This window comes from Siphateles boraxobius, unplaced genomic scaffold (genome assembly GCF_051911475.1).
Source record: "Siphateles boraxobius isolate OS27281-9 unplaced genomic scaffold, OSU_SipBor_1 19, whole genome shotgun sequence".
Lineage (NCBI taxonomy): Eukaryota > Metazoa > Chordata > Actinopteri > Cypriniformes > Leuciscidae > Siphateles > Siphateles boraxobius.
Window position 1 is genome coordinate 32,824,355 of NW_027508799.1, and position 23,961 is coordinate 32,848,315.

The following is a 23,961-nucleotide window of genomic DNA, read 5'->3' on the forward strand; positions in this document are numbered from 1 at the left end:
GCACACACACACAATCACCTTAATGTGATTAAAAAAGTAAAAGAGAAGCTGAGCCGACAAAGCTGAATCATTTTTATGCTAATCATTCATTAGAGATGCTTGTTTGAGATGAAATCTGAATATTTTACCATCATCACTGAAACTGTGAAATTACTAATTACGAATTACTAATGACTGAGCCTTTTAACCAAACAGCCATGTAAGAAATGAGAACACATAAAACATCTTATACAAGTCATCTTGATCTATATTATGATCCGAATAAACTCTCATTTCTACATCTCTACCGTTCTTTGACACATCCAAAGGTGTTTACTTTTGGATATCTGTGGATTTGCATAACATCCATAAATACAAGAACCAGTTTGACTCTAATATACATCTGAACGTGTTTAATCAGTGCATTAGCATGTTAACTCATCAGAGACATGCTGAATGTCCTGAGAAGTGAGAGCTGATAAAATATTTTTTTGTTTTCTAAATGACATCTTACAGCAGGTGCTTTTAATACAAATAAATATATATATACACACACACATACAGAAAATGTGTTTGGCATAATACCAAATTATTTTAAATAAATAATAAATACTATTTATACATAAAATTATAAATGTATACATAATAAAATTGCATGGTACATTATTGAAATTATGTATAATAAATGTTACATCAATTTTAAATGATTTTTTTTTCAATTAAATTTTATTTCCAATCATTCTTCCGAATTTGTTTAACACTCTCTCTCTCTCACACACACACACACACACAACCCCCCCCCCCCCCCCCCCCGAAAAAAAAAAGTATATATACGTATATATATTAGTGCTGTCAGTTAAACGCGTTATTAACGGCGTTAACACAAACCCATTGATGCCCATAACGGCATCAATTTTTTTATCGCGAGATTAACGTTCTTTTTGCCATAGCAAACCTTGCCGTTTTTATCACATGCTGTTGCAACAACTAGTAACGTTAGAAAAGCTACAACACCAAACCGGATCTAGCTAGACCGGAAACAAAACAACAGGCACCACACACACACTTGTTTGGGCTAATGTTAGGTTTTGAGTGGATGGCGAGCGCGAGACGCCGAAATGGATGCCAATAAGATTCTGAATGGAAAGTTTACTTTTAAAAAGTTACCAAATGGTTCCATTGACAAGACGAAAGTGATCTGTGTGTTTTGTAGTTGTGAACTGAGCCAAGCGACGACTTTGACGAGTATTTACTGTATTTATTTTTATTTCAATTAAAATATATGTATATATTTATTTTCATTTTAAATGCATGTTTAGGTTTCATTCAAATAATTACTGAACACTATTATTTATTACACACATAATTGTTTATTGTATATTAAATGGATGACTTCAGACAGAAGCACATGGATACCACAACAAGAACAAACTTACTGCAGATTCACTTTTCCATGTTGATAAGAGCATTAAAATGAGAAAAAAATAATGGGACAAAAAGAAATCAAGGGACATTTATAATAGATAAAAAATGTGCGATTAATTGCGAGTTAACTATGACATTAATGCGATTAAACGCGATTAAATATTTGAATCGTTTGATAGCACTTATATATATATACACGAACACAAACATTTTAAAAAAAACATCTTTTTGTATGATTTATAAGCTGTTTTACTCATGAGGACCAAAAAATTTTGCCACAAGGACTTCAGATATTGCCATCTTTGTGGGGACATTTTATCCCCAAAATGTAGGGTTAACCTGAACACACACACACACACACACACACACACACACACACACAGAGACAGATGAATGTCAGCTTCTTACCTGCGGTGACAGGGTTCTCTCTGCTCTCTGCATGATGCTGAACACACAGAGACACACACACACACACACACACACACACACACACACATCAAGGGTCCGTCAGGCAGTGTTGGTTTTGGTGTTGGTGAGATTTTGTGCGTTGGGACACGTTGGCAGCAGACAGAAAGACGAGATGGGACAAAAGGACAAAAAAAGACAAACAGGGGAAAAAAGAAAAGCAGCATTAGTTAAAAATGACAAACACAATGTCGCATAAGACACTGGCAACAAAATCAAACTGAACAGACACTAAGCACACACACACACACACACACACACACACACACACGCGACGATGTGGATTAGCACAAATGATAGCTCTGGGATTCTAATTGGTCGGCACTTCTGTCAATCACAGTACAACATATACACTTGAGACAGTAATTGGCAAATGAAGCAGGTTTGAGGTCATGTAGGTTATTTTTTGATTAATAAAGATTTCAGAGCTGCGCTGGATGGGTGTAATTGAATTAAACCTACAGAACCTGTTCATGTTAATGAGCATGAATGACACCTCAAAACATGATGATTGCTGTTCATTTGCTTGCATAATCAAAAAGAACATATTTGGCATTCAACTAACTAGTCTAATCATGTCCGTCTGTCTGAATTAACGATAAACCAGCCTATCTAATCTGTTAAAATATTTTAGCTCTGTACAAATATAATTTAACAACAGTTAGAGCGGATTGAAAAGCTCAAGGATTTATGATGTTTGACCACTTATGACAGTATCAAAGCTGTTTCAGCATTACTGGGATTAAGGATATAAAACACAGAATCAATCCAAAAGCCTCTTTCACTTTTAATTGTGGGCAGTGTTGTTACTGTTAACAAAAACTAAAGCTAGTTTGATGATCACTAAAATAAAGTAATAATAATAAATAAATAAATAACAACCAGGCAGCTAACTGAATAAAAAGTTGAAGTAATAGAATTACTAAAACTGAAATAATAATTTTAGTTTAGTTAAAGCTAAATAGAAATATAAAAAAAATCAAAAACTTCTTAAGATTTCAAAAAGCATAAAAAAATGACTAAACTGAAAATATATAACCGAAAGCCAATTCAAAATATTAATAAATACTATAATAGTAGGCTATGTAATAATACTAAAACAACACTGATTGTATAAAGTTTTTGCCCCAAAGTCTATACTTCAGGCAATTGCAGTAGGTCATCTGGATATTTAATGTAAGAAGAAGATATGAAAGCTAAAATATACAATACACAAACTGCACTACTAGTACTATAGTAGAGTACCGTATCCCATTCTCCAGCTCAGCCAATGAGATCAACAGAAGCCATTCTTATCAAAACGTGTTTCTAACATGAATAACGGCATGTTTTCATTGCACAGCCGGGAAAGCATCTGTTCGATAATCCTTAAACAACTCAATGTCTGCTCCGCTTCCTCCTGCAAGAAGCTTCCAGCATCTGTGTTGATGTTACTGCCCATGTCTATTCTGCTTCCTGACGCCCTCACAAAATTCACTGTGATAAAACTACCAGATGCAACAACTTCCTGATGATTCTGAAGGCCTCAAAAGTTTGCCATACACTGTAGTGACCATCAATTAACCAAACCATGACTATTTTCATTAGGCTATCTTCTAGACTACAAAATGATGGGACATTTCTCCTTAAGACTTTGTGAATATTTCAATTTGATAATATTCGAATATTAAAAAGGTGCATTGATTTGGCAGATTTGCCACATGCATCAAGCAAAAGCGTTTCGGTAATCAATGCCACGATTCAAAGCCAGCCCTCTTTTATTTATTCAGTGAGCAAAAGTGTCCGATAATAAGACGGTTAGCAAGATAGTGCAAGTATTATTCAGCTGGTCATGTGATGCCGGCTCATTACCATGTGAATGAAACGTTTTTTTTAAAGTCTTTTATGACTGGAGTCTTCCTCTCATGTGAGCGTACATTATTTCAAACCGATTTAAAAAAAAAAACACTGAACATTTATTTAGAGGTCAAAGTTTTATTACAAACTGCAGAGTGCACCTAAAAATATACATATGCTGTGACTCAGTCATACATACCATTCACATTACATTTAGCTTTTTTTCTTTTTTACAGAAATGAATACTTTCATTTACCAAGGATGCATTAAACTGTTTAAAAGTGACAGTAAAGATGTTAACTATAACATTAACCATAATGTTACCGAAGCTTTTGATTTCAAATGAATGCTCTTTTAAAAAAAAATCATATCCTGATAAAAATGTATCATGGTTTTCACACAAATATGAAGCATCATAACTGTTTTCAACACTGATCATGACCTAATAATCAGAAATGTTTCTTGAGCAGCAAATCATCATATCAGAATGATTTCTGAAGGATCATGTGACACTGAAGACTGGAGTAATGATGCTGAAAATTCAGCTCTGATCAGGAATAAATTACACTTTAAAATTTATTCAAATAGAAAACTGTCATTTAAAAAAAACTGTTTTACAAAATTACTGTTTACTATATTTTTGAATAAATAGATGCAGACTTGCTGAGCATAAGCGACTTTAAATAAAATAAAAAAATTAAAACGACCACAAATTTTTTTTTGAATGATACTGTATGAAGTCAGACTCACAAAGAAGTCAGTCAGTCCATTCTCAGATTGCAGAACAAACTAAATGCTGATGTAATGCAGACGTTCTCAAGGTTTCTCCGGGCACATATTTAGTTCTCCTGTGGTGCCGGTCTGATGCAAAATTATGGTAATGACACTCGATTCTGTCTGGACGAATGAATCAATGCAATTGCTCATCACCAACACCACATGGAGTCTGTTTAATCCCTCTTCAGCACTAAATATGAGAGAAAAATCAACATAATTCTGCTAAATGAATTTACATATGGTCAAACAGAGCTAAACATATGATCATATTAGGCAAGATATATATAATGAACGTGCAAGGCCCAAAAATGATGCAAATGATCTTCCAAATAGCATCCAGCACATCGGTCCGATCAATCCTTGCATCAGCAGGTTTCTCCTGAGCTTCCTATCTTTGACTCATTCACTCAAGTCAATATACTCACATAGTGGAATGAATGAATGAATGAATGACACACACACACACACACACACACACACACACACACACACACACACACACACACACACACACACACACACACACACACACACACACACACACACACACACACACACACACACACACACACACACACACACACACACACACACACAATAACTCTCAAAAATCTGCTAAATGGATTAACCTGTTTACATGCAAACCTATAACCTGGCAAACGCAGGTAAACCACGTTTACAATACTTTATATACATATATATATAAAAAAATTATATATATATATATATATATATATATATATTTCCCAGTAGTGACGTCAAATCATAAACATTCTTGTATCAGACTCATTTGTTATGTGAGATGTGATGTTCAATAAATAAGCTGTATTGTGACTGCACCACTTCTACTTCGGTTGCACGTGATGAGAACATATTTTTATAACGGCTTAGGTCAAGAAAGTCAGAGTTTGCGATCTATATCTTTCCTCCTCCAGAACCACAAACACTCGCTCCGTCTGGATGCACTTACATTAGCAGAAAGGTTGGTTTTCTGTAACATATCACACATGCGCATTTCAATAAACCAACAGAATTCTGGTCAGTTAGTAGTGTGTTGAAACGGGCGGTTATGGTAAGGGGCGGTAGATTTCCCAAACACTGACCAATCACAACACACTGATCCAACCGACCAATCAGAGCACAGTGTGCTTAACAGAAGGAGGGGCTTCATAGAGACAGGAACTAAACAGCTTTACTGACAGACTGGGAAGAGAGGAACTGCAAAAATTTTACATTAATTTTTGTTTAAGTTTAAAATAAAGGCACTTTCTGTAAAGCTGCTTTGAAACAATATGAATTGTGAAAAGCGCTATACAAAAAAATTTGAATTGAATTGAATTAAAGCATGAAAACCTATTCTAGCAGAGCCAAAAAACAAAATCAACTTTGATGTAAAAGTGCATAAAAAACTACACGAACACATGCATGTAGTCTTATTATTAAGCATAATCAGGTTAAGAACGTGCATGTAAACGCGCTTAATGAATGTTATTTAACTAAATACAGTCAGAGGAGTATTTTGTAATTCAAGGTGCATGATGTGACTAAGGACGAATATTTCACAGATGCACATTTTCTCACTGATTAATCTAAAGGTGCTTTTGACACTCGGCTCAGCGGTCTTGTTTAAAGTTTAACTATGTTTCATGCCCCAGCTGCCAACATTTTGTGAAACCACCTTGATTTACAGTCCCGTAAATGACTGTTTAAGCATCACTTGGAGTGAATTCAGATGAGTCAAGCGGCCTGCGAAACAAAGACGACAGCTGATGTTTTAAACCCTCAGTGTTCGGGTGTTTTCCAGCAAATCCACAGGTAGATTAATGTGAAACACTCAAGAGCATTGGACGTCCGCTTGCATGCACAAACACACGTGGATTTCAGCAGTAGTCACAAGCCGCGTTTCCATTACCCTTTAAATTGTGCAAATGAAAATTGCGAATAGAAAATACGCCCAATGGAAACACGTCGATTGCGCAAAAATTCCCATTTATCGCAAAAAAGTTTTTACGCTCCCATGAGGTGGTTTTTCAGACAATTTGAAAAAGAAATATCGCAAAACTGCAATGGAAACAGTTTTCGCGCATTTACAGGTCATCTGACGTAGTGTGTTGGGACAGAATATGAGAAAGAGTTCCTAAAATTCATTAGCCTGGTTAAAACCAGACCCTTCTCAGTCGTAACTGAGTTAGAGTCTGGGGAAGGTTCATTGACAAATCATTTCCAAAGGGGCGTCACCAACGGACGTCGCTCAAATGCCTCTGGGCGCAATTGGATAGACCTAAAACCAATCAGATTGATGGTCATCTTGTAAAACCCGCCCCAACGTTTGTGATTAGTGCCTCGATTTGGAAAGATTGGAAATGAGCTTGAACGGGCTCTTCTCCCGACTAACTTGCAGAGCAAATCTAAATTTGCCGGAAGTTCGTCTGGGTTTTCCCAGGCTAAAAATTCATAAAAGACAAAAGAATTAGACAAAAGAAATGCCACAATCAAGACCTCGAAGCAGAAATGAGGGAGAAACACCCAGAAACACCAGCCGCTCCAACTATAAGGGTATTTCCTTACCAATAATGCTTGGATAACACACATACGTCTCCTTCGATTAATAATAATGGCCAATAAATGTAATTTATTAATTAAATGTAGTTTATGGCATAATAAATGTATTTATTATGTCTATGCGTAAATCTACCAACATCCATCGCCATGATTTTTGGAATGACTTATCGCGAGAGGACACAATGACGTTTTAGTCAAGTAGCATCAGTTAATTAAAACGCCGTCATTTCGCAATCAACATTTAGAATAAATAAATGAATAAATAGCAAAAGTTTTGTGCAAATCTGTAATGAAAACGCGCCTACAGTCGACGGGCCGATACGTGATTCCTGCTGGATCAGTGCTGTCATGAGTCATGACCTTCACACCAAGTCACAAAACAACAAGAAAAAAAACACAGAAGCCTCGAAGATTTCTGAAACACCTAGAAAGAGTCGTTGCTCACCCGGAGGAGGTATAGTCAGTCCTGAGGGCACAATTAAAGAAAAATAAAGCACTTTTAAAGCACTCTGACTTACAAAAGCTTTTAGGAATGAGCAAAACTCTTTTCAGTCATTCAGGCAAACCACCGACTAGATGATTTTAATATATGTATTGCACATACTTTTTGGTCTACTGAAAGTCATGGATAATTAGGCTGTTAGCATGAAACGTGCATTCAAAAATAGCTTTAATAAATACTTGTGACTGGACTCAATCTTAAAAGCAAAATGATTGCGACAGGACAAAAATTGCAGAAAAAAATCAGACATAAATTGAACCCATTTAATTCTAGATACAGGGGATTATAGTCATAGTTTACAATCAAAGCCTATTGGTCTAAAGTTGTGGTTGAATTGAGTCGCATATTTGGTTCGGTCTTTAAGTTATCCCATTATCATTACTACTAGACCTAAACGCATTTCCAACATGTTTTTAACAAGTTAACATTTGCTTCCAGAATCTTTTTAGTCCATATTTAGTCCAGTCTGTTGATCCAACTGTATTATTCTTTCTGAATATTTATTATATTTTAAGAGATTACATTTTTGGGTTGTTGTGCAAGGAAAAAAATAGCAAACTATGTGTAAAATTATAGTTATATGGCCAGGCAGGAGACTTGGTTAAATGGGTGTATGTGGCCTGCGATAATAGCTAGAACTCACTTTTGCTGAAACCTGCCTTTCAAAAAATCATGTTACACAACTTGGCAAATGGTAATGTATTTCACTTAATTAATATTCATGAGTTGCTAATCTTTATTCATGCTCCTGCTTGCTTGCTTATAAATGCATTTCCTGTTCGTTAGATGAGTAATAATCCAGTAATCGTGTAAACAAACTGAGGGGTGCACTAAAATTATTGTCTACAGCCATTGACAGCATTATATAAATGCTGAAAATATTTCATCAAAGAATTTGGTGTTTATGTTTAGAATCTTTCACAGTCAAAAACTCTCCTATTACATAAGCAAATAAGTGTTTTGGTAACAAGAATGCTAAAAGAGAAAGAAAACACAGATGGAGAAAGGAAGGTGAAGTTGGTGTATTCAGTATCAATCTATCACCGGGATGTTTTCAAACACTTCTCATTGGCTGGTAATGGTTTGGGATCCCTGTGAGATGTTTTGGTCCAGGGATGGATCCTATTACCTCTGTTGTGTTCTCGCTGATCTCCAGTCAGCCTTAATATCGACCGCTGGCACATTTCAGATGGCGGGACCATTTTTGGCTCCAAATCGCCTTTAAATTGTGTCCTTTTTGAGAGAACATTGCGGAGACAGCAGTGTGGTAATGTAACTAAAGCACTTTCCATCTACTTCAGGGGAGTGAAAATGTCAATGAAGTCTGGGAAGGCAAACGCATCTGATCGGCTATTGCTGTCTCTCAGCTGGTGGGAGAGGAGTCAGCAAACACTTGCTAATGACAGACGTTTAACATCACACGCAGCTGACGTGGATGAGGTTGAGCTGACAGCCGCAGAAGATGAGATGCCAAGGAAGAGGAATGGAAGAAAGGTGTAGTTTTACTGGCAAAGAAACAGAGCAATAAAAACAAACAGGAGCCAGCAGGACAAATACTGATGGAAAATAAACAAATTCTGTTTTGCATTTAAAATGACCTGAGAGTGAGAGGAATCTAGAAACAGTGTTCACATGCTTATGATAAATAAAAGACACAAACTCGCAAATAAATGAAATAATGAATAATATCTAGTAAAGAATAAAACATTCAGAAACATGTATATGTATATAACTATAATTCTATAGTAAAAAACAAAAAAAATAAATACTTTCTAAAAATAATGCATAAAATAGTTGAATATTTCATAAATGAAATGTCATTGTTTTATATACGAGAATATATTAATATTTTAAATAGAATAAATATAAATATTAAGATTTAATAATTCAGTTTTTTGTATATTTAAGAATTCAATGTTTTGTTAAATATATTTAAGAAATGTAATTTTTTGTATGTTTGAGGATTATATTTAATAACATAACTTTAAAAAGGCGAACAAATTATATGTTAGATTGTACATTGTAGTGAAAGGTAAATCAGAATTTTCCTATTTTTTGGCCATCATGTCATCAAGGCAATCACCATTTCAGAAAATGTACAAATCTAGTTTTCGATTGTTTTGTTAACACACAGGCTGTGAGACTGGGTCATGAGACGGGACTTTCCATATAGATAATGTCCTGATACGGACACAAACACACACATTCCCAGAGGCCTGCTTTCTGAACAGTACGGTCATGCTTTGGCCAACCATCCACAGACAAACCACTCGCACAGATTACCCAACAGCTGTCTTGTGTCCAGCACACACACACACACACACACACACACACCATGCGAATGCTGTTACTATAGTAAAACTCCAGCATCTAAAGTTGCAACATTACCAGATGATCAGAGTTCAGTAACTGTTCAGAAAGAAAAATAATAATAATCACACAACAGTCCCATCTGCACGTCTACAGCCCAACAAAATCATTCAAGATCCTATAAGACACAGAGCACTCGTGTATCAGTGCAAGACTCCGGATCAACACAGAACGCCGTCTAGCATCATCCGTCTGGATGTATTATGAGAGTAACAGAGAGAAACAGAGCCCTGTCCTACCGTTAGCAAGCCAGAGCCGTCTGCGCAGACACAGAGATCATACAAACACACACTGTGTGTGCGGGACAACACAACTCGCTCTGTTCTCTTTCACACACTCCTTCATCTCAGATGCTGCTCCTCCCTGTTTCTCTTCCCTCTCTGTTGATCATTAAATGATCGTCTATTTGCTCAGTGTTTCTCACGACTGGACAGTCAGTGAACTGGACACAATGAAAACTTAACATACACCATATACTGCACTTTAACACACACACACAAACACACACACACACAAACACACACACACACACACACACACACACACAACTTGAATTCTACTTTAATTTAACAACACATTCCCTTCTCATGGTTCTCTGATGTTTACATGACATGCAGGTAAAAAAAAAAAGTAATCTTTTTAGGAAGCGTTTTATTTTGATTATGATTTAATTCATTATTAGTTACTGTACGAGACTGTCTGGAAGACCCCAAACAAACTAAATAAAACTTGCATTTATAGAAAATAAAAAAAAACATTATTAACTTATAATTCCAGTAAGTTCAGAAAGTTAATTCTTAAATTCTGCATTGATTCATTAAATTGATCAAAAGTGACAGTAAAGACTTTTTTTAAATGTTACAAAGGATTTCTATTTCATGTGTCAAGGTTTCCACAAAGATATGAAGCAGCACAACTGTCTTTGACACTGATAATGATCAGAAATGTTTCTTGAGCAGCAAATCATCATATCAGAATGATTTCTGAAGGATCATGTGACACTGAAGACTGGAGTAATGATGCTGAAAATTCAGCTTTGATCACAGCAATAAATTACAGTTTAAAATTTGTACTGTATTTTTAATCAAATAAATGCAGCTTTGATTGAGTCTTCTTTCAAAAACATAAAAATAGAGATCCAAAACTTAAGAACGGTAGTGTATGAATGGTTTATGACAGTGCGATTTACTTTCTACCACACAGACACACTAAAGTTGACACGATACACAAAGTTGACCTAAAACAACTTATTTTAACGTGTTCTCATTGACCACGTTTACTTAGCATTCAAACTTTACCAAAAAGCTTCTTATATTTATAAAACACCCTTAAGTTGACATCTGGATAATTGCACCAACCCATCATGACTCATTTCCATTTTCCATGATCTGACTATTAATAATTCATCACTCATTCATTCATTCATTCATTCATTCATTCATTCATACATCCATTTGAAAAGCTATAAACCGCTTCATGAGGCCATTACAGAAAATACAGAATATAAAACTCACAATGTGATTAAAGACTATTGCTTCACTTTATAAAATAATCAGTAAAAAGAGGCTCATTAGGAAAATAATATGAAGATATTGAAAACTGTAAATAGCGGAAGTGTCAAAGCAAATATAGATGATGTTCTCTGAAGATAATACAGAATATAAAAGTCACTTCACAATGTGATTAAAGACTATGGCTTCACTTTATAAAATAATCAGTAAAAAGAGGCTCATTAGGAAAATAATATGAAGATATTGACAAACTGTAAATAGCGGAAGTGTCAAAGCAAATATAGATGATGTTCTCTGAAGATCCTAAACTTCAGTAGAAGTAATTACTCACAATATGCTAATAAAAACGAATTAATTTACATAAACATGAGGCTATTTGAAGAGCGTTTCCAGCAGGTCATGACGAGCAAACATTTGATTTTCTCTGACACTGCTGAATTTCTAAATTAAACATTTCCACTGGTGTTTGTGCGTCTGTATTTAGTCGAAACATCCCGTTCATGGCCTCACACGGCTGACATCTACTCTCAGATACGAGACGCTCAGAGTTTGTGTCATCTACCAAAGACAGGAAACTAGTGGCAGAGGTTTCCTGCCAAACAGAGAGTCGTTGGCTTCCTCCATCAGATGTAAAATTATCACCAGCGTCATCCTGCGTTTCCTTATCAGTGCGCATGTATAAACACATCAGACGAGGTCACGGGGTCAGTCTGATGACTATTTGAAATGGTCATCACAGTTCAAACTTCATTCAAATTATTTCAGCTGTTTGATTGTGTCTCACGTACTTTTGAATGTCAACAAACATACATAAGATGTTAATTAAATAAAACCCTGAATATTTTTGAGGTAAAGAAGTAATGTTCATACGGTCTCACTTCAGCAGACCAGGTTGTGAACATAGGAAGAAGTCAAAAAATAATAACACAGAAACATAGAAACTAAGCTCCAGTGCATCTTGGGATAGAGCTCAGACTGAAAGTATGACGAACGATCCTGTAAATAAGGTCTGGCTCTCGGGTCAAGGTTTACTGGTTTTTCCAGCAGATGTCATAAAGTAGCTGTAATTTTACCTCCCTACGAACTTTACAGCTCATCGTGTCTCTCTCCGTTCAGATGATTCAGGCAGGAAGGGTGTGAGATTTATAACTCAAAGCATTGGAGTAATAACGCAAGTCGATTCTTATTTTCAAACCAATTTAGGCGTCATGGCTGATCAACTACTGTTGCATTGTGTTGCCCATTAACAGCAAAGAAGAGAATCGAGGGCTGGGATGACAATAAAAAGAAAGAAAAGAAGAAAAAAAACACTGTAAAAAAACAAAACTGATTTATTTTCAGAATATGGGTGAATCTCACAAAAACAAAAGTCCAAGTTATTTTTCACCCCCAAATTCAAAAGTATTTTTTCTTGTTTTGCTGAAATTATGCTCTAAAATGTAAAAGAAAATGAAGCCTATTTCTAATGATAGGATCATTAGCGTTTTTGCATTGTTCCATTATTATATCATTATTAAATACATTATTTCCTCCCCAAATTCTAATTACCATAATGTGAAAAAATCATCATCATTATCATTACTACAATATTATATTATATTAAAAAAAGGTACAATTGAAAGTACATTATGGTAGTTTTTTTTATTTATACTACATTTAATTACACCTATTATTTACCTGTATCAGGAACGAAAAAAAATTCTTTTTATTACAGTAGAAATACGATGCATGTCATTTCATTTTCATATTTTTCTTTGTGCAAAACAGATTATTAATTTATAGTAATACTATTATTAATAATTATAATATTTTTCATGAGATTCACCCATAAACAAAACTACAGTGTATTCTTCATACAGATGTATGAGGGGTTGTTGAGACACTTAAGAAGCCAACGCACTGTAATTAATTAGCTAATACCCCGATGCTGATGCTTCAGTGAAATAATGAATGAATGAATGGTGTGAAAATGCAATGACAACCCATTTACAGGGAACTAAAAGCCAGAATTGTCTGGCACACAGTGACTTCCTTCTCTGCTGCTTCAGAAAGCTGTAGATCTGATCTCAAAGTGGACACTAAACCTGTATGTATTTTCTGATATGTGTGAAACAAATAGAGCCGGATGAATATAAACCACACTTTACTGAAATTAACAATAAACAAACCAACCCTCTCACAGCTCTTTATCCTGTAAACGGCTTTAATGCCTCATGAATAAAGTAAATTCACAACACCTACACATCTCCTCCTCAACAGACATTTATCTGGGTTAATGAAAGTGACAGAAAGCACTTCTGTGTACGTGGCTCACAGGTGCATGCTGGGTAACACCTTAGGCTTGTGTGTGAAATGATTCACTGGTAGTTTGCACACTCGCAAAACGACCAGAATTGCAATCACAACAAACACAAATGCTCAAAAGTGAACATTAAAAGTGCTTCTCATTTTTTTCTGGACACATGCATTGTGACTTTATTTTTATTACAATTAAAAATTTTAATTTTGAATTATTATTATTTTTGCAATGCCAAAAGATTTGATGTCAGGCATTTTATATTTTATCTAAAGTGTCTAAAGTGTTTCTCTATCCTTTAACAGTATTTTTTGTACTGAAACTGAAACAATGTATGAAAATTAATTAGCTTACATTAAAGGCAGTGCAACATATTCTACCATAAAATGCTTAATTAAATTTTTTTAAATAAATAAATAAATAAATATATTTATATAATAATAATAATAATAATAATAATAATAATAATAATAATAATAATATATCAATCTCACGACGCAAAAAAAAAAAAAAACAGGGTTATGCATGTTATTAGATATATTATTTTGGGGCAGTAAGAAGTATCCCAGCATGCATTAGTTATTTGTAATATTCATTATTCACAGGCTCGCTCTCAAACACTGACAGCTGAGGTGCATTTCTGTCTCTTGTAGTCGCTAATGGGAGAGAAAGTGTGGTGATTTTAAAGTGTTCGGCCTCAGCAGTGTTAGCTTTGTTCTTGTCATTGTGAAGGCCGATACATGCTTGTGTGAGCTCTAATGGCTCATTATATCCACATAATTCATATTCACACTCACCTGAGCTCTCTCAGGATCACCCTGAGACTCGGCACAAGACTCCATGTTTCTCCAGAGAGCGCCGGTCAACGCTGATCACAGATCTGCATGTCTGCGGATCACACAAAGAGATTCACTTCAGACAATGGCATTACGCAGCATGTTTATGATAGCCAGGCTAGCCAAGCAGCTTAAAGGGTTAGTTCACCCAAAAATGAAAATTAAGTCATTAATTACTCACCCACATGCTGTACCAACCCCGTAAGACCTTCGTTCATCTTCGGAAAACAAATGAAGATATTTTTGATTAAATCTGAGAGGTGGATCACTGCTACATAAGCTGCCAGAGGGAATGAAACTTGACGGCCCAGAAAGTCATTAAAGAACATGTTTAAATATTCCATGTGCCTACAGTGGCTCAACTATAAGTTTATCAAGCGACGAGACTACTTTTTTTCCGAAAAAAACAAACATAAATAACGACTTTATTCGACTATTCCTTTTCTTCCTTGTGGGCCTGAGACGAGAGTTCAAGAGATTTTCACGACGCATGCGCGAGAACTGAACAAGAAGTATTAGAAGAAGAACGTCCTCTTCTCAGTTCTCGCGCATGCGTCGTGAAAATCTCTTGAACTCTCGTCTCAGGCCCACAAGGAAGAAAAGGAATAGTCGAATAAAGTCGTTATTTATGTTTGTTTTTTTCTGAAAAAAAGTAGTCTCGTCGCTTGATAAACTTATAGTTGAGCCACTGTAGGCACATGGAATATTTAAACATGTTCTTTAATGACTTTCTGGGCCATCAAGTTTCATTCCCTCAGGCAGCCTATGTAGCAGTGATCCACCTCTCAGATTTAATCAAAAATATCTTCATTTGTGTTCCGAAGATGAACGAAGGTCTTACTGGGTTGGTACAGCATGTGGGTGAGTAATTAATGACTTAATTTTCATTTTTGGGTGAACTAACCCTTTAATCATAATTAAAGGAATAGTTCAGCCAAAAATGACAATTATTATTATTGAGGAATCTCATACTTGCACTGTGTACGAAATCAAATACTTCCCTACTATTTAGTATGTGAAAAACAGTATGCCAACAGAGGAGTATACAAATACACAGTAGGTGAAAAGTATCTGGATGATCTTATACTTCCGGCGATATCCCATGATGACACGGGAAAGGGTTTTGAGAATGGCAATGAATAGGGATGGAACGATACACTCATGTCATGATTCGATACATATCACGATACTGAACTCACGATACGATATCATTGTGATACTCAAGACATATGGATAAAGGTTAACAAAAAATCTACTGTTGATTAAACTGTTAAATTTGGTTTTACATTGGGGCTGGAAATGAATGAATAGGCTTGTAACCCAATGAACAGGACAATGGTGACACCAGAATATTAATGATTCTGAAGCTGCAAATACAGAATTATTTTAGACAAATATAATAATAATGTAGGCCACTTTTTACTGATAACATTAGATAATTGCCATTATCAGGACCCACATATATCACGCCATTGCAATATTATACATTATATTCAACATTATAGTAGGTTAATGTTAGAATGGTCCCACCAGACTCTCGTACATTTCATTTTAATTGTACATAGAGTCTGGCACCGCTCCATTGACAAGATTACTTGTCCATTACTGAACTACAACTCAAAATAACACGACATCAACGTCATCGTTCTCAGCCACTCCCTCTGTTCGTTGATTGGCCTGACAAAAAATTTATCGGAGAAAACCAAAGACTACAGCACAATCCCAGACTAGTACTGAAGGAAAATGAAAATTGAGCGGAAGTATGTAGGAGGGCGGAGCCAGGCTAGGTTAATGTAGTACTGACACTAAAACGTTGTAAACTTAATTTTTTTCTCACAAAGTATTTTTCATTTTGGATGAAATACACACAATACAAATTGTCACTACCCACGATAAATATTGTTGCATTTTTGTATTGCGATATATTGTGACACGATATATTAAAGCAACAGTGGGAGTGACAACATGGCGGATGCAGTATGTCTGAATTTACACATATTCATACTATATAGAAGTAAAACATGTTTTTTTTACGGTCACAAAGTAAGTTTCAAACCAAATGTAGCACCTTATATCCAGTATGCGATTTTAAAAGCAGGGTTAGAGAGAAAAAGACCTATCAGACTGGCATTTAAAGCAACCAACCACAGTTTGTTTACTCTATTTTCTCACATATTTGCTAGTCTGTAGACAATTACAGACCATTTCTTGAAAGTTACCATTACTTTACCAGGACATTTCTTGACAATATCTGACGCAGACAGCTCTTATTTGAAGCTGAAACATCGATGGCACTCAAGCAGGTACTTCACATAATATTCTGGCCTCTTTATCTTTATGAGTCAAACGGCCCACACAGCGAGAAGCAGCAGCACAAGCGTCCTCAGGTGCCACACAGACCCGGATTCAACGCATGGCCTGTCAACTGCTCAGACCAAACTTTCACAAGCGGAAACTTTTGATCTATAATTAGCAAAGTAGGTCATGAAGGGGAAAAAACGATGGAGAGAAAGCACAGGCGGTCCAGGAGGCCTTGTAGACTGTGAAGTTGTAACAGTGTGACGTGATACGGCTCAATTTACACCCTTAAACTGACCTGACGTCCTTCCCTTTTTATTGTGCGCATATACTACAGGTCAAAAGTTTGGAATAATTACGATTTTTAGATGTTTTGAAAGAAGTCTCTTATGCTTACCAAGGCCGCATTTATATAATCAAAAACAAATACGGTCGAAATACGGTTGCCACAAAAATATTAAGCAACATAACTTTGACAATAAGGGACATTATTCATAACTAGGCACCAATAATAAATTAATAATAACTGAGCAGCAAATCTGCATTTTAGGATCATATGACACTAAAGACAAGTAATGATGCTGAGAATTCTGCTTAAATTAGGAATAAATCAGGAAATAAATTACATTTTATTATGTATAAAAATAAAAAAACTTTTTTTTATTTATAATAATATTACGCACATTTTTTTTTAAAATTTCATTTTTGATCAAATAAATGCAGCTTTGGTTAGCATATGAAGAGTTTGTCAACTCTTCCCCATTTCTGTCTCAGACAAAGATGTAAACTTGTTAAACTTGAGTGTCACAGCATACTAACTAGTCCACACAATGTGTGTGTGTGACTTCTAGAGAGACCTTGTCAAATTAACACTCCCCAGCGAGATGAAAAACCACAACCAGAAAGTGGTTGACAACTGTTCTTCTGAACATGAATCTAAATGAATAACACAACTGCTGGTAAATATCCAGAGCCTGTGGCTGAAACACATCGACTGGAGATAATGGTCCGCACACACACACACTGCAGACCAAAGGGAATAGAAACAGTTGCAGGCGCGACTTCAAAGGAAACTTCAATGCGTTCAGGGAAACACAAAGCCGGTGCAGGTGAAAGGCTGTGGAGGGACGCGCTGGTCTGAGAACAGTGACTGAAGTCCAGCTACAAGGAGCAGAGAGGATTATTTAGCTCTCTAAACGCCCCTCTGTTTATTTAACACCTATTCTGGCCTTTTAGCATGCTAATTTCAGTCACCGAAAGCACAAACCTTCAGATATTCTTATGCATAGGTTGGGTAATATCGATAAAATTCAATATTGAATACATGCATTTGCTTTGAAATGGCACAAATAAATAAATTCATAAATAAAGGAACCCATATTGATCAAGTCACTGTAGTAATTTCACTTCAAAATGTTAAATAGTAAAATGAAATAAAATGCAGTCAAAAAATAAATCGATTTTTATTTAAATGCACCAATATAACAATCTATAGCAATAATCAGCAATATTTACCTATAAAAATAAAAAACAATGCCACCATGAGATGAAAACAAACTGATTCCCTTAAATGAATCAAACCTCCCAAATCATATATTAGAGACACTATTAAAATATCTCTTGTCTTTACACTCTCAAGTCATACCACATTATAATTGAGTGACGTTGTTTGACCTTAAAAAACAGTCTGAAGCCTTAAGTGGACAAAGAAAAGGTCCCCGAAGGATGTTTCTTCTTATTGATCCCTCAATGCAATTTTCCAAGGACATTTAATCTTTATTTGAGTTATTGACGACCTCTCAGGGTGTAGAAACAGTGACATATGACAAGAACTAGCTGGTTTACGTCTGTGGTTACCATCAACTCTGAAGATTTTGTATGTTTTCCTTATCAAACACACCTGAATCAACTTGTTATTAGAGACTCCAAGACCTGAAATGTGTGTATCAGATAAGAGAGACAATAAAAATGAGTACAAAAAAACACAAGAAATTAATTTGAGGCCATTTACTTCCAGAAAATGCCACAAAAGGGGAAGAAAGAGAATCAAGAAATGCTAAAACTGGAAATCTATTTTGAGAAGTAAAACCACAATGGGCGTTGGGTGAAATAAACCAAAACAGTGGAGAACAACAATCAACATTGTTTCAAAAATGATTCCTTAATTAGCTTTGTGATTTTACACTGAAATATAAAGCAAAAATCCAAAACCTTTATGTAAGACGGCTGTAGCTTAAAGGACAAGTTCGGTATTTACACTTAAAGCCCTGTTTTAAGATCGTTTCTGATGAAATAGAACGGTTAAGATTGAAATTTGGACAAATGCTGCTGTCCCGAGAATTTTAGGTTTTTGTGTTAGCACATGATGTTTTGTGAGGCGTTTGGAAAAATAGGTCCACAGTTTTACAACGAATGGTAAAACACCTGTTGTAAAGCATCTTTTGCAGCGATTTTTGTGTGAGGATATCAGTGAACACCCCAGACCACTCGGTGAGTTTCACGTCTTTGTAAACTAAAGTTTAACGCGTTTATATGAATGATTGTTTCAATGGACCTATGAAACCATTGTATAGGTGGGGGTTGCTAACACAGAAACCTAAATTCTCGGGACAGCAGCATTTGTCCAAATTTCAATCTTAACCGTTCTATTTCATCAGAAACGATCTTAAAACAGGGCTTTAAGTGTAAAATACCGAACTTGTCCTTTAAGTCTAGATGTCAGCCTGTGACCGTCAACACTCCCACCTACACGATAACACTCAATCTGTGTGAACATACGTGACAAACTCTGAGAACTTCATGGGATACGATATACAGACACAGATCGCTGTGTTGATAGAAAATGTCCAACCTACTGCCACAGCACAGCAATAAAAGCATGAAGGTAGACGGTCTAATTTGATTCAATCTGCATGACCCAGTTTCTCTTCTGCTGGAGGGTTTTGTCTTTAACAGCACTTACTCTACAGACGGTTAAAGCGTGTCTGCTTATGTTGTAGGCCCTGTTTACACCTGGCATTAAGATATGTTTTGGATGATCCGATCAAAAGTAGACGAGAGACAATTCCCGTGTTTTTATTATAATCCACTTTCATCCACTTCTGTCCTGATTTCTTCAAGCGGAGGGACAATGAATGGGCTTTTTCTGATCTTTCGATCATATGGATGAAATAAGCTCCTGTAATTTACATGTGAAAACGACCGGAGACGACGGTAAAACACACACAGATCATCAGCTTTAGTTTCTGCTCTGACAGACGCAACACCAGCCGAACGCTGCGAGTGTGTGTTAGAAATCAGGAATGCTGAGAGAACATCGTGATTGGTACGTTTTCATCTTCAAAGCAAACTTGGGTGTTCAGTCGACAAAGTGTAAATCCCGTCTGGCTCGAGCTCTTCCTATAATGTTCACGCATTAGATCAATATATGCAGAGAGTAGATGGTCTTCTGTGTCTGTTTCAACACATTCGAACACATGAGCGTTTACACTACGAAAGCAATCCGGTCATGCGTTTTCGACAAGCTCTGAATGTGATAGAAAGTGGACAAGCTCAAAACATTTAAGACCCCGTTTACACCTGTATTTAGTGTCGTCCACTTGTCAGTCCCTCCAGAAAAACACGATTATGCGATCGCATGATTTAGTGCATAATCAGCCAAAGTCCGCATATTTATGCTGGGGCCGCATTTATTCAAATACGCCACACTTTCGCCGCATAAATTGCCGATTTCCGCCCAAAATATGCAGGGCTTGCATGATTTCATAATCCCCGCATTTTCGTTGCAAAAAAGTCACGTATATCTTAGCAGAAAGTTGAAAAATCTTGCGTTTGCTTCTGTAACGGTGATCAGCTGGAGTGCCCTTGAGAGCCAGCTGAGGGCACTCCACATCAGACTATCATTGTTCACTCACAACTACATTTCCCATAATTCACTGCCTGGACTCATCTCTGATTATCACAATCACCTGTGTCTAATTATATTGTTTAGTTCACCCCATATAAGCCTGGTTCACCTCATCATTCCCAGCGAAGTCTTGTACGTTATTCCACTGCATTGCTGAGCGTTTCATTTGTTTTCTTTGTTCCTGGTTTTTGATCTCTGCCCGTGTCCTGGTTTTCCCATTCCTGCCTCACCCTCTGGATTTGTCTGTTTGTTTGGATTGCCTGCCTGTGTATGACCTTTGCCTGGATTCTGATTACAATTTGGATTAACTTTGATAAACTGCATTTGGATCCTCAAACTTCTGGTCTCTGAGCAGTTCATAACAGAAGACTTCGCCGACATGGATCCAGTAGTTTGTCTCTTCCACCTCCGCCAAGGTAACCGTTCAATTGAGGATTTTGTCGATGAGTTTTGTGAGCTTAGCCATGGGGTGAACTTTAAAGATGCTGTCCTAAAGGACATTTTTCGCCATGGACTTAATGAGCTTCTTAACTACCTCATGCCTGACAATACCCCTCACTACACTCTAGCTCAATACCTTGAAATTGCCATTCAGTTAAGCTCTGCCCTTCACCACGACATGCCAGAGCTTCCAGCCATCTCCACCACGCCTACCATCAAACCAGCCACCGGATCAGTATACGGATGTACTGGACTGATTTCCAGCGTGGCTGATTCCCCGCTGATACCAGCGCGTGCTGCCGGGAGGGCCATAGTCCAGCCAGAGTCTTGTCCCGCCGAGACTGTCCGACCAAAGCCCTCGCCGCTGTCCAGCCCAGAGCCCTCGCCGCTGACGCCGTCCAGCCCAGAGCCCTCGCCAGAGACCGTCCAGCCAGAGACCGTCCAGCCAGAGACCGTCCAGCCAGAGACCGTCCAGCCAGAGACCGTCCAGCCAGAGACCGTCCAGCCAGAGACCGTCCAGCCAGAGACCGTCCAGCCAGAGCTTCACGTCAGCCGCGTCCAGCCAGAGCTTCACGTCAGCCGCGTCCAGCCAGAGCTTCACGTCAGCCGCGTCCAGCCAGAGCTTCACGTCAGCCGCGTCCAGCCAGAGCTTCACGTCAGCCGCGTCCAGCCAGAGCTTCACGTCAGCCGCGTCCAGCCAGAGCTTCACGTCAGCCGCGTCCAGCCAGAGCTTCACGTCAGCCGCGTCCAGCCAGAGCTTCACGTCAGCCGCGTCCAGCCAGAGCTTCACGTCAGCCGCGTCCAGCCAGAGCTTCACGTCAACCACCTCAAGCCAGAGCCGAGGCCCTCTTCGCCGCTGGTCCTGCCCAGCTCAAGGCCCTCTTCGCCGCTGGTCCTGCCCAGCGCTCAGTCCTCTTCGCCGCTGGTCCTGCCCAGCTCAAGGCCCTCTTCGCCGCTGGTCCTGCCCAGCTCAAGGCCCTCTTCGCCGCTGGTCCTGCCCAGCGCTCAGTCCTCTTCGCCGCTGGCCCTGCCCAGCTCAAGGCCCTCTTCGCCGCTGGTCCTGCCCAGCTCAAGGCCCTCTTCGCCGCTGGTCCTGCCCAGCGCTCAGTCCTCTTCGCCGCTGGCCCTGCCCAGCTCAAGGCCCTCTTCGCCGCTGGCCCTGCCCAGCTCAAGACCCTCTTCGCCGCTGGCCCTGCCCAGCGCTCAGTCTTTGCCGCTGGTCCTGCCCAGCGCTCAGTCCTCTTCGCCGCCCTCTTCGCCGCTGGTCCTGCCCAGCGCTCAGTCCTCTTCGCCGCTGGTCCCGCCCAGCTCAGAGCCCTCGCCGCTGGTCCCGTCCAGCCCTGAGCTTTCTTCTACCGATCCAGAGACTGTTCAAGTCACGTCTGCCGATCCAGAGACTGTTCAAGTCACGTCTGCCGATCCAGAGACTGTTCAAGTCACGTCTGCCGATCCAGAGACTGTTCAAGTCACGTCTGCCGATCCAGAGACTGTTCAAGTCACGTCTGCCGATCCAGAGACTGTTCAAGACACGTCTGCCGATCCAGAGACTGTTCAAGTCACGTCTGCCGATTCAGAGACCGTTCAAGTCACGCCTGAACCTGATCGCTCTATGTTTGTTTCTGTGTTTACGTCTATCCTTGTGGCTGTTTCTGTTCTGGTGTCTGTTCCAGAACCGGAGCCAGTGTCTGTTCCCGAGCCAGTGTGTGTGTTGTCTGTTCCCGAGCCAGTGTGTGTGTTGTCTGTTCCCGAGCCAGTGTGTGTGTTGTCTGTTCCCGAGCCAGTGTGTGTGTTTTCTGTTCCCGAGCCAGTGTGTGTGTTTTCTGTTCCCGAGCCATTCTGTGTGTTGTCTGTTCCCGAGCCAGTGTTTGTGTTGTCTGTTCCCGAGCCAGTGTGTGTGTGGTCTGTTCCCGAGCCCGTGTGTGTGTTGTCTGTTCCCGAGCCCGTGTGTGTGTTGTCTGTTCCCGAGCCAGAGCCAGTGTGTGTGTTGTCTGTTCCCGTGCCCGAGCTAGTGTGTGTGTTGTCTGTTCCCGAGCCATTCTGTGTGTTGTCTGTTCCCGAGCCAGTGTGTGTGTGGTCTGTTCCCGAGCCCGAGTGTGTGTGGTCTGTTCCCGAGCCCGAGTGTGTGTGGTCTGTTCCCGAGCCCGTGTGTGTGTTGTCTGTGCCAGAGCCAGTGTGTGTGTGGTCTGTTCCCGAGCCAGTGTGTGTGTGGTCTGTTCCCGAGCCCGTGTGTGTGTTGTCTGTTCCCGAGCCCGTGTGTGTGTTGTCTGTTCCCGAGCCCGTGTGTGTGTTGTCTGTTCCCGAGCCAGTGTGTGTGTTGTCTGTTCCCGAGCCAGTGTGTGTGTTGTCTGTTCCCGAGCCAGTGTGTGTGTTGTCTGTTCCCGAGCCAGTGTGTGTGTTGTCTGTTCCCGAGCCAGTGTGTGTGTTGTCTGTTCCCGAGCCAGTGTGTGTGTTGTCTGCTGTTCCTGAGCCGGAGCCGGTGTCTGCTGTTCCCGAGCCAGTGTGTGTGTTGTCTGCTGTTCTCGAGCCAGTGTGTGTGTTGTCTGTTCCCGAGCCAGTGTGTGTGTTGTCTGCTGTTCCTGAGCCGGAGCCGGTGTCTGCTGTTCCCGAGCCAGTGTGTGTGTTGTCTGCTGTTCCGGAGCCGGTGTCTGCTGTTCCGGAGCCGGTGTCTGCTGTTCCTGAGCCGGAGCCGGTGTCTGCTGTTCCTGAGCCGGAGCCGGTGTCTGCTGTTCCTGAGCCGGAGCCGGTGTCTGCTGTTC

The 23,961-nt window shown here is 38.9% G+C and overlaps 1 protein-coding gene across 11 annotated transcripts in view; it reads right to left on the reverse strand.

Moving 5' to 3' along the window:
• Window positions 1–23,961, reverse strand: part of osbpl8 (oxysterol binding protein-like 8) — a 77,485-nt gene that overhangs the window by 37,585 nt on the left and 15,939 nt on the right. For 5 of the 11 annotated variants that reach the window (XM_077235051.1, XM_077235057.1, XM_077235052.1 and 2 more), the window contains exons 2-3: window positions 14,521–14,611; window positions 1,813–1,849 (exon numbers count right to left, since the gene is read on the reverse strand). In XM_077235051.1, coding sequence (XP_077091166.1) covers window positions 1,813–1,849; window positions 14,521–14,565 — 82 coding nt within the window. In that variant the 5' untranslated portion in view covers window positions 14,566–14,611. Of the gene's footprint in view, window positions 1–1,812; window positions 1,850–10,155; window positions 10,230–14,520; window positions 14,612–23,961 lie in introns of those variants that run through there. The other 6 variants (XM_077235063.1, XM_077235060.1, XM_077235055.1 and 3 more) reach the window with 2 other exon arrangements.